The sequence below is a fragment of the Stegastes partitus genome, unplaced genomic scaffold (assembly GCF_000690725.1).
Source record: "Stegastes partitus isolate 25-593 unplaced genomic scaffold, Stegastes_partitus-1.0.2 Scaffold107, whole genome shotgun sequence".
NCBI classification, from domain to species: domain Eukaryota; kingdom Metazoa; phylum Chordata; class Actinopteri; family Pomacentridae; genus Stegastes; species Stegastes partitus.
Genome location: NW_007577838.1, coordinates 63,064 through 76,802, shown reverse-complemented (window position 1 = coordinate 76,802; position 13,739 = coordinate 63,064). Strand labels below are relative to the sequence as shown.

Below are 13,739 nucleotides of genomic sequence, written 5' to 3'. Positions count from 1 at the left end.
AGAGGTTTAAGTGATCTGAGAAGAAACCAGGCTAATCTTCCAAGCTCTGGTTTTGTTTGTGTTAGCTAAAGTCAGAGCATGTGCAACCTTTTCTCTTTTATTTTTATACTGACACTGACAATACTGATATTGCACAGATGCACAGAGAGTTTACTACATGTACGACATGTTCAGAATTCAGAAGTAGAAGATGAGGGGAAAACAAGTGGCCTTTATATGAGAGCAGGAGAGGATTTTGCCATCTCCACACACATCTGCATGCAGCCCACAATTTGCATCTGCAACTATACCCCAGGTGCAAAAGTGAGCACAGTCAGCAGTAGCGTGCATTTGTGGGATATGTAGATATAATCTACTGCACATGCATGCAACAGAGTCTTCCAAGAGGACTCACATTGACAAGAAAACTAGTTTAGCTACAACTATAATAAAGGCTTAATAGCAGAGTTAAGATCTCTCTAAAACAGTTCTTAAGATATAAGATGTTAATCATTCCAAATGATCACACTGGAGTTTAAAGTTGTTTTTCCCCCCTTATATATTAGTATTGTTTTGCCCTCATTGGATTGGTTGTTTTGTGTCTTTCATAGTTGTGTGTCATGCTTAGGGGTTGTTCTATATTAATGTTTTGTCTGTGTTTGTGGGTGTAGTTTTGTCAAGCTCCCCTTTGTTTTGTTTGACGTTGTCTATATTTGCAGTGTAAAAGATGACAATGAATGTCATGAGATATCGCATTATAGCATCTATTCTGTTATGCAGTTCTGTCAAAAGAAAATCTGTTTAAACGGAATATATATTGCTAAAAAAAAAACAGGAGCAATGGTGCACATTTCAGACGACATTAATAGTGCTGCATTGGTTTGTTCACATGAAAAGTGCAACAAAAAGTTAAATATCAAATGAAAAAAGCTGAGTGAGATACAAGAGTAGAATGAAATAGGTGTGAATCACAAAGCACAACATGTTTGCATTACAAAAAGCTGCAGATGAGAAAATATTTCAACCTGCCACCTGAGGAAATAGTTACATGCAGCAAAACGTCTGAGTGTGACGGACTGAAACTAACCTGTAAACAAAAGATGTGATTTCTCTGAACGACGCGGTTTGTTGTTGTGTGAGTTTCTCTCTGGTTTGTATTCACACAATGTGTCAGGGTGGCTGCTTTATTTCCAGCCTGATCACTAGCAGGGTTTTAGAATAGACTCTGGTTAATGGTACACACACATATAAAACCACAGAGTCTTCCACAGGGCAATAATCTGCAGGAAATTACACCCGCTCACACATGCAATCAGATCCAGGCTCCACGCAGTTCTGCTCCCGTACCTGCATCCATCCACCGAGTTCAGTTTTCCTGCAGGGGTTTGTTGAAATTACATCCACAACAAAAAAAGCTGAGGGCATGAATAAAACACTGTACACGTGTGATGAGGTGTTGAAGTGCTAATCAGGTCTCAGCTGGCTCCTTCTAATGTTTATCATTATCCGGCCTCCTCTTGTCGTCTCACACTGTTACCTGCTCACACATGTCGTACTTAAACGCATCGCCTGCTGGTCACTGTACAGAAACTGCAGGTGGATCTTCTTCTATATGCACATAAATATGCAAACATGTATTTATGGCAAATGTGTCTCGCTCCCTTTCAGGTGCTCTGAAGTCGTACCTGCGTGAGCTTCCCGAGCCGCTGATGACCTTTGACCTCTACAACGACTGGATCCAGGCCTCCAAGTGTGTAGCTTTACACAATAATGTCGTCTTAGGTTTTGGATGTTTCTTCACTTTTCTTACAAACCCCAAATCTTTTCTCTCATCCTGCAGCATCCAAGATCAAGACAAGCGACTCCAGGCTCTGCTCAACGCCTGCGAGAAACTTCCTCCAGCCAACAACAACAACTTCAAGTGAGTTCCAGTTTTCATGTTGTGGTTTCTCTGCTGAGTCCTGGTGTTTTATATGTGCATATTTAATCAACTCTTTGAACCCCAAAAGCCCACCGGCGGATTTGAATCACATGTTGCTGTTTTTTTTTAAATACAAAAAATGCACAGTTTATCACAGCCAGAAACTTTAAAAACTGAAAGAATCTCAGGTTTTCAACTTTCCGACAGTCCTTGAACTAATCATGTTTAACTTCCAGCTCTGTTTGGAAAATCTAAGCTTAAAATTGCGATCAAAATCATGTTCAAAGTTCACTAAAAATAAACCATTTGCACCCAATTCTGTAAGAAGAACCAAAAAATTCTGCATTTGGTGCAAATGTGAAGCCATGACCAACCAGCTAAGACCAACAGTTGCATGACAAAAGACTCTGTGACATTTTGGCTGAACTGTAGGCAGTGTTTTCACAAAGTGAGAAGAAATGTCCCAAACTTCTGATAACAAACCAGTGAGCAAAGCCCAAAACCTGCCGGTGGATTTACACGGCGTGTTATGTTTGGAAAACTGCCAAAATTACAACATTTGTCAAAGCTGTCAAGAAACTGTAAAAAAGAAAATATCATTTAAGTGTCAGCTTTCTGAATATCCGTGGACTTGTTATGTCTAACTTTCATTTTTGCTGGGAAAATCAACCAAACATAAGCTTAGGATCATCATATTTCATCAAAATCTCTATTTTTCAATAATTTTCCAAAACTAAAGTGTTTGCAGTGACCAGATTCTGTGAAAAATACAAGATTCAGAAACAGTCCTGCAACAATAATTCAGGGATTTCTTACTTAACTGGGCTGAACTGCAGGCTGTGTTCACACAAAGAGGCAAGTATGGAAACTAAACATGTAAATGGGTAAAATATATATAGTAAATGGAGCCAACATGTTATCTCCAGTTTTGGTAACTTTTTTTTTCCCCTCTCCAAATGTTGTCAAAGAAGTAATTGAAGAAATTAAACTTTCATTTTTCTTTCTTTCTTTTTTTTTTTTTTTTTTAAGAATGATGGAATCATATCTTTGTCATTTTGCACAAAATACATTTTGAATGTCTCTCTATTTCTACCAATGGTTCTGCTGTTTCCATAGAGGTGCAGGACTTTATATTTAAAAATGAGAACACAGTTTGTAAAAATGTGACAAGAGCAAAAACAGTTTAAAAAAAATGCTCGGAATTCAGAAGGATAATCTCATTTAGCAATCTTTTTTTAATTCTAGTTTATATTGTTTTAATGTATTTGTATGCTTTTTTAAATCTAATTTCATCTAGTTTTTATTCTGACTTTTTTCTTTTTTTAGGCTTTATTTTTTTCTCTCTTTGTGTTTTCTCTTATTGTCGGCTTGTCCGTCACCCGTGCAACACTTTAAACTGCACTGAGCTGCTCTACAAATACAGTCTGAGTGATTGATTTAGCTGCCAGGAGAAAGAACAACACTGACCTGTGTGATACAGTGTGGAGAAGGAGGCCTGGGAGCTCAGGTGTTGCTCTGTTTGCTGCTGGATTAAACCAGATTAAAGCATAGATTTCTAATGAAGGGTTCGTCTCGTGAGTAGAGGAAGACGGAGGGAAGGCACGATGAGGGGAAACGAAGGAGAGGAAACGAAAAGATGCTGCGCCGCTCGTCAGTGCCACCATCGAATCGCACAAATAGGACGTATTTTTAGACGCTCGTCCTCTGAGGAGACCTGTCAGGCTTCCGAGATGATCGCCGCTCGCCGGGCTGATGTTCATCCAGCTGTGGTTCAGGCTCAGGATGAGTCATCAGCCACAGAAACCCACTGGCCCATTTCTGAGCCTCTGACACTGGCTGTGATGGTCGGCTGCAGCAATAAGCTTCGCCTCGGTGTTCTCACTGCAGCTACGTACTGTACACTGTGTACATTATCTATTGTTTGACATTGACCTGAATAAATCAGGGCTGGAATCCTGACCTGGATGAACGAGAACAGCCCGGTATTGTTCTGGTGTTTCCCACATTTCTCACTTTACAGGTCTCGCTCCACATATACACTCAATTGACAGTTTATTGGGAACACGTAGTGCAATCTAATAGTAATATCTAAATCCTCCATTTTTAACCCTAACAGGATATTTTCTGGGTAATTTCACTACCTGTACTTCTCAGATTTTTTGTTGTTGCTCATTATCAGGACCAGCTAAACATGATGTATTTTGTTTTTATTTTAGAACGGTCTGGGCTATCATCATTAGATCTAATAGCATTTTTTCTATTAGCCGTTATGTTAAGGAAGTCCATGCATCTCACCCTAAAACACTGTCTCTATATAGGCGTAACATTAAGGCTCAGCTTTATAAATAGGACTTTTTGCACATTTCAAGCTTTACATTTCATACTATGTGATAAATCTGCACTTTCCTGCACAATGGAAATCTTACTTTTATAATTCTTATTGATTTCACCTGTAACATTAGCGTCTTATTTGTCATGCACTGTCTACTGACTTGCGAGATAAAAAAAAAAAATCATGTTTAAACATTTCTAGACACCAAGTCAAATTCCTCGTGTATGAAAACCTACTTAGCAATAAAATACATAGTGGCTGGGATTCTAAAATGGTTGCGGTAGAGATATTTTTTTCATAACTGATTTTCATAGTTGAGATTGTCTAAATATATATATATATATGTCAATATATCAATACATATCAGATGTGTGTGCTTAGTGCCGAACAGAAACAACTGCCATTTCCTGATGTGTTCACATACTGTAGTCTTCTGCAAAATGCATTTATCCGGCTCAAAGGGTTAAGATTATAACATTTAGGTTTTGTTATGGAGAGGCGTTGATTCATATTCATATCCGTTTGGACGGATGTAGCTTCTGTTGAATAAATGATTACAACTATGTATAAGAGTAGACTGGCGTATACGGCAAAATGTATTTAATCTGAGGCTTAATGTACTGAATGTATCTGTAGGTCAGTCTGGATGAAAGCATCTGCCAGTTAATGTGACTTCAAAGCATGTTTTCACTAATTAACTGACTGTTTCCCGCGCTTGTGTTTACAGGTATTTGATCAAATTCCTCTCCAAACTGACTGAATATCAGGACGTGAACAAGATGACGCCCGGAAACATCGCGATCGTCCTCGGACCAAACCTGCTGTGGACTCACAACGAAGGGTGAGACAGCAGAGACACGTGGGCAGCAGTTTGTTGCTTATCCACTTCTACTAAATATGTTTTTCATATGTTAGAAGACACATCATGAGCAAAATAACCAGTCAACCAGAATTGTTTTCCAGTATGAACACGTACGGCTGAGTTAGTCCATTACAGCTTGTCACTGTGTAATGTGGAGTCATTTTGCAGTGTTTGAGCGAAGTCCTAGGCGAGCTGGTGCGCTCGAGCAGCAGTGAACGGCAGAGAAAGATGCAGGGAGTTCATTGATCTGCACATTGTAGAGGATGCAGCGATGTAGAGTTACGTCTAAGTCATTTTAAGACACAGAGGGATGATTTTTTAATACCAAAAACTAAAAAAACAAAAAGATGTCATTTTGATACCCAGAGACGAGTTGTTAGGAGGTTATTAAACTACCAGAGATGAACTTTCAGTATAGACATCGTGTCAGACTGTGTCCTTGTTTTACTTTGACTCATTTTCCACATTGATTAAAGAACACGCCGAAGGAGTTAAACAGATTTAAACAAAAGGCAGCCCAGTTAAAGCCTTTACATTTGTGATCATGAGTCATTCCAGATCATCAAAGCTTTAGAACAGTTTCTGCTCGACTAGCTCTGGTTTGTCTGAGATTTTTATTGCCTAAAATATGGATACGTAAAAGATGTTGATGAGATTTGAGTTTGTCATATCTAATACTTTCCATATACCTTTTAATTAAAATTAAAAAATTAAAAAAAACATTTACCCATTTTGAGCATGTTTTTTTTTTTTTTTTTTTTTTTGCAAATTGAAGCTATGTTTAAACAACGATATTTTAGAAACTATTAAAGATAAAAGCCAAGGTCCAAAAGTGAAAATATGCATATTAAAAAACAAACAAACCTCTTAGTTATATTTTAAGAACCATTTTATGCCACCAGAACTTTGGAGTTTTTGTGTTTTTGTGGTACAACTTGTCATACCTGCTATAAAAGTTCAACAAAAATAAGTTTTTGTTCATTTTTGCTACCAATTGTTCATATAAAAAACTAAATTCTATATGTTTTGTTTTGTATTATTGTGACATGCAGCTACATTTGGCTCAGACAATACTGCTAGGTGACTTTTACATAATTAATTTTCTTGTTAATGTGAGCTGAAAGATGGGACTTTTCATGATGGCTTAAATATTTCTTTCATATTTCAACTCACCCATATTTCATCTACTTGTCCAATATTGCACCTATTGACATGAATCAATAAATCAATGACATTATTACTTTAATGGTTAGCGATAAATGACAGATTTTGTTGTCCAAATAGTTCTCAAAGGGGATCAACTCAATTTTTTTCTTTTTTTTCTTGTCTCGCAAAGTGTTTGATAAATTTGGCTGAAATTTCACAGACACCATTTTAAATGTCCCTATTTATGATTAAAAATGAAGTTTCAAGGAAATCATAAATGGCTGAAGGTCTTGGATGATTTGGGATAACCCAGATCTCCTACAGAACAGACTGTTGTTACATCTTTAATACCACTGATGGATTAAACACATATATTTATTTTGTGAGTTGAAGATGAGATTGAAGCAGAGGCATGTGAGTGTAGTGAGTTTATAGAAGACCGTCTTCTCTGTGTTGTAATTGTTGCAGGTTTTATCGTGTCGCAGCTCCTGTTCAGCCTAGAAATCAGTTTTTCATGCAGCAGCTCAGTGAAAGCAGCAGCAGCAGCAGCAGTAGCAGACAGAACAGAGATGGACTCCGCGGGGATTCTGTCTTCACGGCTCCATTTCTCTTCCTCATTTTCCTTAATGGAAAACATGAGCTGCTAATAACACAAAAGGCTCCAGCACATGTCCAGGAGACAGTTTCTTCTAATGCAGTACATTCATGATGATGATGACTAGGCAGTTTGGAAGAGGGTGAAGGACACCTCTGCTATATCTCTGTGTAAATCTAACCAACTCTTCATCCCTCTGTAACTTTTAATTAGGATTTTAATAGCCCACATTTCTGGAATGATTTTCATTTTCCCCTCTAATATCATGAAAATGTGCTAATCACCCTCTGAGCATAAAACTCTTACGATCCAGACTTTTGGAAATATAAAAGCCTCCCTCCTCTCTGTCTGCTGCAGCAACATCACCGAGATGATGACGACAGTTTCGCTGCAGATCGTCGGCATCATCGAGCCCATCATCCAGCACGCCGACTGGTTCTTCCCCGGAGGTGAGGAAGGAGTGGAAACGCATGGAAAGGTTGGATTGCAACATAAAACCCTGAATCATTTCTGTTTCTTCTGTCTTTTTCCGTTTAGAAATCGAGTTCAACGTCACAGGGAACTACGGCAGCCCCGTCCACACCAACCATAACGCCAACTACAGCTCCATGCCGTCTCCGGACATGGACCAGATGGATCGCAAGCAGAACGACCAGAGCCGACGGCCGCTCAGCGTCGCCACGGACAACATGATGCTGGAGTTCTATAAGAAGGACGGGTATGAGCCTCCTGTCTCTGTTCACATCGCATTTTCAACACATGTAGCAGCAGTTTTAGGACCATGAGCAAATCTAGAAGATGTTAGAAAAAGTGAGGATCTGCAAAACGCCGGCCTGGGGAGGTTTTAGAGCAAAGCTTACTTGAGCATAAATGTTTGACAGAAACCGAAACCAGAAGCAGAAAGAGTCAACAAAGGAGCCAAGTGTGACCAAAGTGTTGACTGATAGACCAACGTTTCCATCCCTGAAACCCTGCAGATAGCATCAGACACACAGATAGATGTTCTTCATTTCCTATTGTACACTAAAGCCCTTTTCAGACATGCAGTAGGCAACATGCTCCATAGAAAAGTAAAATAAAATGCGTTAAAAATGTGTGCAAAACTATGGAGTTCCAAAACTGTAGATTTGTGAAAATAACAGCAAATATCTGTAAAATAATTAGCTATATTTTTTTAAATTTATATATAGTAAAAATACTGTATTTTACAGTCAAATGCTATTAAAGAAAATTAACATTTGTAAAATTACAAATCTTTGATATGGATATTATGTAGAGTTTTAGCCATTAAAAAAAATAAAGAAAAAGTTACATATAAATTATCTTTTTTTTCTCTCTTTATTATGACTAAATATTATCTGTAATGTCCTTCATTTGCATAATTTATCTTCTTTAAATAGAGTTCAAACTGTGTTATTTTAACTTTTAATGTTGTAAAAGAAAAGAATACTATTTGTAAAAACACTGTTTTTTGATTTAGACATTTTAAAATAATTCTCTTTCATTTTTTAAATTCTTGATGTACATACTTGTTCTTTCGAAAAAAAAAAGCAAATATCTCTAAAACGATTTTGCTAATTAATATACAGCTAAACCTGTGACAAAACTGACAGATATAATTTACATTTTTTGTTTGTTTTTTTAAGGGTTCATACATGTAAATTAAAAAAAAAAAAAGATTTTACTTGTTCTAATCCGCAATTAAACTAAACAGGAAAGTTCTGTAAAGTACCAGCAAGCTGTTCAAAAAGTTACATTTAGAACTCGTAGCATTTATTTTAGGTGACTTTTACATTAATGTAGCTTCATTAATACGCACCACAGTTATAAATTCAGTATATAAGAAGATGGTATTTATAATAGGAGGTGCAAAAAATGTAGATATTTCTAGATTCTGTGAATGTAACAGTGAGTAAATTAAGCAAGTAAACTGAGCAGAATCATAAAATATCTGTTGGCACATCTAAATGAGCTGCAGATGTGCTTTTAATATTCTTTTAAAATGCAAGAAAAAAAGACAAAAAATATTGGAACAGACGCTCTACTCGTGGACATTCGTGGTTTGATTGAAGGCAGCACATCTCTATAATCCATAACTGCTCCTCCAATAATCCATTTCTCTCCCAGTCAGAGGGAAGCTGGTTATAAACAAGTCGTCTCATGTGAAGCCTCCCAGTAATTACACTTCATGTCACTCCACCTCTGAATCAATCAGCAGTCTCCTCCACCTCTCCTCCGGTCTCCTCACATTCATTCGCCCAACTGTCAGCTGAAGAGACTTTTTTTTTTTTTTTTAAAACTCGACAGGCCACTTGGAGGCAGGTAAAGTTTCCACGCGACTGCCTCCTGACAGGGTCGGACATGTGAAGTAAGACTGAGAAAACTCCCCGCTGATTACACAAGTTTCATGTGAGAAGTGACCCCGGCGAAAAGCTCAGTTTCTCTGTGAGGCGGACAGAAAAGGATACTGTCTCACTCTTTATCTGCTGCACCTGCCCTCAAGCTTTCTATGCAGCCCGGTGAGACGGCTGAAAGCGAGAAAGACGAAAGGGGAGCTGACATTTAGTCTGTGAAATGAGCAATCCGACAATCCTCAAGCCGTGGAGGAGGATTAGTTGAAAACCAGTCAGTCGCTTTCTTTTCTCTTTCACTGTCTGTCTCTGAGTGTCTTTCTCTAATGCTTTAATACACCCCTGGTCTTATCAGGCCCGGCGGGGAGGCTGAGCTCTGTAGCCTGGAGAGCATGAGTAGCCCGGCTAATTAAACCTGGACTGAGTGGGTCTGATCAATAGAGCTCAGCTTTCAGAAGAGGAACACAGATGACTCTTCAGAAGGCTTTGAGACAGAAGTTGTCTTAATTTTTTTATCTGAAAAAGACTTTTGAACTTAGCTCCACACATGGGAGAGTTTTAATTTTTTACTTCATGCACCCTCCTCTGGTCGAGCGTTAAATTCTCGGGCTGAAAATGAAACTAACATAGAATTGGCAAAAACTGTTCCTCCAGTGTCCACTAGAGGACGACTCTAAATGTGAGTTCATCTCCAAAGATCTCCACATTGCAATGTATTTCGAGCAGAAATAAACACATATACAGCCAGGTACAGAAGTGGGTTTTGGTCTCTAAAGCTAATCTTCTCATTCACAATAGCTGTAAGGGTCGGGAATGTCTATATCACTCAATCATTTAAATTGTATTAAGGTTTAAAGTTCTGCGTAATTGACTGGGTGACAGAAGTTAGGCTTTGCCAAAATAGCTAAAAGCCAACACCTTCAAAATGTAGTTTGGTCTTCTTGTTTTTCATTTGGAAGCAAAAAGCAAATGAACCATATCATTTTGTTCTTTGGTTTCAAATTAAAAAAAAATTAATTAAAAAAGAGCCACTTTTGTTTTTCGTATCCAAATTAAATGAACACGTCTGACCACTTTTTCTTTTTGTGTTTATGAAGCCAGAAATGCTTTCGCTGGTTTTGAAAAAACAAAACAAAACAGAATTTGATTTTTTTTGCATTAATTTGTGAATTCCAGTTTGGGGGAAAAACTGTATTCAATACAACAACATATATACAACATAATTCCACTACTGGAAAAAATGGTGTTGCTACATATTACAGATATTTTACTATTTTCATTTTTAATTCTCTCTGTTCTGTTTATACACATTCTGCAGTTCAACTGAGAAGTCTGTGATTTTTTGTCATGTGACTGATCGGTCACTAATGGCTTCTTAGTTGAGCTGAGGAACACTGAAATTTTCATTTTTATATTTTTTTTTACAGAATTTTGTTTGTGCAAACGGTTTATTTTGGGGTGATTTTGATAAAATATTGCAATTTTAAGCTCAGATTTTTCAGCAGATGAGTAATTCAAGGACTGTCTGAAAGTTTCTGGCTCTGATAAATGTTGTCAGCCGGTGGGCTTCGAGGTTTAGAAGGTTAAGGAGAAAACTTTGGACTCTTCTTTTGGTGATATACCGTCTCATCGATGCACCACGAACACACAACTTTCTGCCTGATGCATGTAAACGAGACGTCGCTGCTGCGAAGAAACCAAACTTCTGCAAGAAACCTCTCACATGCTCTTTTATTTTAGGGGGATTTTGTTGTATCCATTAGGGAAACATTGACCTAATTAGAGCTAAATGGAGCAGTAATTTCCTCTCTGGGTCTGACGTGGATGAAGCACTTGAGGGAGAGCACATTTCACCCCTCAGATCCTCATTACGCTCAGCAGGCAGAGCCATGCCGGGCCACGCCAAGCCAGGCTGGACCTGCTGTTTCACTCTGCTGCTCCTCCACATTGGCTCCTCTTAAAAGTTTACCCTGCCAGAGTTGCACTTTGATATGGCTGCTGCTAACGAGGCCGGCAGCCTCTTGTCTTTAATGATCTTTGCTCCTGTCCTCACTGTGCTTGTCTCTGTTCCAACAATGCAGCATTAGGAAGATTCAAAGGTACAGTACAGCTCACTTCTCCTCCTGTCATCCAAGCATCGCTCCGTTCATCATCCCTTCGTCTCAGCTGCACGACGACAGCAGCTGTCCGTCACTTGTCGTGTGTGTGTGTGTGTGTGTGTGTTTGCCGCTGCGGTTGGGTGCGTCTGAAATGGCACGTTTGGACTCCGATAGTTCAATGTCTCAACAGAGTCGGGGGACGCGAACAAAGCAGCTGTTTTTCTCTGTTTACACAAGTAGCATCTTTGCAGGTTGTGATACTGGACTGACTTGTTCAGCCTGTGAGTACAATAGTCTTCTGTTGCTCAGCTGACGGCATAGTTAAGTTTTTTTCCTGTATTTCATATTGAAGGATCACATTCTGTGATTATCATCGTGCTAAATGTGAAGCTACAGCTAGCGTAAAGACTGGAAGCAGGTGGAAACAGCACAGATTTACTCTTTATTAATGATCACACACATTATTTTTTCCCGTCGGCACCAGAAACACCAACATATTGGGTTACGTCTGTGGGATCCCCTCCACCTGCATTTTAGCAAATATGACCATTTTTTTTGTCTAATAAACAGCACAAATGGCTTCCAGAGCTGGAATAAAAGCATTCATTAATTAGATCAGCTCTCCAGCTGTCATAAAACTGTCACGGTCAGAATGTGTTAATATTTGTGTTTTTATGCCTCCTTGTTGGTCGACGCTGGATGTTTTTAAATTGTCCGAACGTCCGTCCCTTCCTTGAGGGAATAATTTTTCAAATTTCTAATAAGGCACAAATATTGAGTTGGATTCAAGGTAGAACTGATGGTCAAACATTATTGTGATCTCACAAAGTATGCTTTTTTTCCCCATATCTGAATAATTTATGATCTAATTATGACAAAATTTGGATTTTATATCCAAAGGGTCAAAGGTCAAAGTAGACAGACATGGAAGTAACATGCGACTTGACTGGTTGACGGAGGTGTACAACTGTGAGGCTGTAATTCTAGTTTTTAACTTTACATTTTCAAAACATAGCATGGAGACTGTAAAGAGACGTCACATTAAACAGACAGAGTCTTTGGTGTGCTCTTGGATTAACTAATATTATCTTACAACTAGATTAACCAGCTACTGCTAAAGAGTCTCCACGCTGCAGTTTGTTTTTTAACATCGACTTATCATTGTGTTGCTAATCATCAAAAATATAAATATTCTGCATGTTCTACTTGCTTCCAGAACACCAAAATAAAGCTCTGCAGGTTTATAATCACTGCGCCAATAAATTAACATCAGAACTCAGCCAATGCCAAGCAAATGTAGCGCTGCAACACACATTGAACTACTTGAGCTCGTGGTACGATATTATTAGCTGATACAAGTGCACACTAAATAAAACACATAGCACATTAAAAAAAAAAAAAAAAAGAAGCAATCAGCCTTGACTAAAAATGGTTAATTTCAACAAGTATAATGAAATACATGTGTTTGATGACCTTGCTGTCTGGCAGACAAAACTGGAAACTGGGTCACCTCATTACAACCAACTGTGACACTAATTAGTCAATAAATAGTGTGACACAAAAAAAAAATCACCAAGTTGGCGTTTTTACACAAGAGATAAATGTTATTTAATGAGCTACAGAGGTGCCGGCAGACAGATTTTGTAACCTCTGGACCAAGTGTTGCTGTTTCACCATGCGTTCAGTTAAGCTAAGCCACGCTAGCTCTCGTTTTTATTTTAACAGACAGACACGATGTTGATCTTTTCCTCTCGACAACATCAGTGAACAATTTGAGCTGTCACAACAGAAGAAGCAGAGGTGTAATTAGTAACCATAACACTGGCTTAGTTCCACTGACTGCACAATACGAGCAAAGTGGTGATCTGAGGGAAGCAGTTAAAATCTTCATTTAAAGCGCTCTTGTTTTGCAGTTGATGAATCTTTACCATTTCACCTCACTCATACCTGTGTAGCAGATAAGAGAATTCTCCATTTAATCCATGTGACACAGTGCAGATGAAGTGTTGTTCTGTGTTGCTGCATGCTGAGCATCGTCACCGTTCAGAGTGGGTGAAGCACGGTGACCCTCTTCCCTGATCCGGGGTCAGGCCTTTTAAATAGCACAGATGACGGAGGGGAAAGCTTTTGTTTAGCCTTTCACCCCTGACGTTGTGTTTTGGGTGTGGCAACCTTGAACCCCTGAACCACACACTCTCTGGCCCTCCTTTGGTTTGATTGGCTGTGCATCTCTGTCCCACTGCAGCATGGGTGTCAGGGTGATGGACACTTCTTGGGTGTCGCGCAGGGGCTCGTCGTCCACGCGTAAAACCTCCTCCACGCCACCGAGCGTGCATCCCCCCGTCCCGCCCACCGACGCTCTCGTCCCCGAGCAGGATTTCTCTGCCTCCCCCTCCCCCACCCCTCCTCCCACTAGCAGCGACCGAGCCAGGTAAGGCTGTTGTTGCCTCCCCC

General features: G+C 39.1%; 1 protein-coding gene across 1 annotated transcript in view; it reads left to right on the top strand.

Annotated features, from left to right (window-relative positions):
* LOC103354400 (rho GTPase-activating protein 44) overlaps positions 1–13,739 on the top strand; it is a 118,149-nt gene that overhangs the window by 94,390 nt on the left and 10,020 nt on the right. Inside the window, exons 12-18 of the mRNA XM_008277749.1 lie at positions 1,648–1,729; positions 1,820–1,900; positions 4,960–5,073; positions 7,193–7,284; positions 7,373–7,553; positions 11,268–11,285; positions 13,531–13,716. Of these exons, the coding sequence (XP_008275971.1) occupies positions 1,648–1,729; positions 1,820–1,900; positions 4,960–5,073; positions 7,193–7,284; positions 7,373–7,553; positions 11,268–11,285; positions 13,531–13,716 (754 nt within the window). The remainder of the gene's footprint in view (positions 1–1,647; positions 1,730–1,819; positions 1,901–4,959; positions 5,074–7,192; positions 7,285–7,372; positions 7,554–11,267; positions 11,286–13,530; positions 13,717–13,739) is intronic.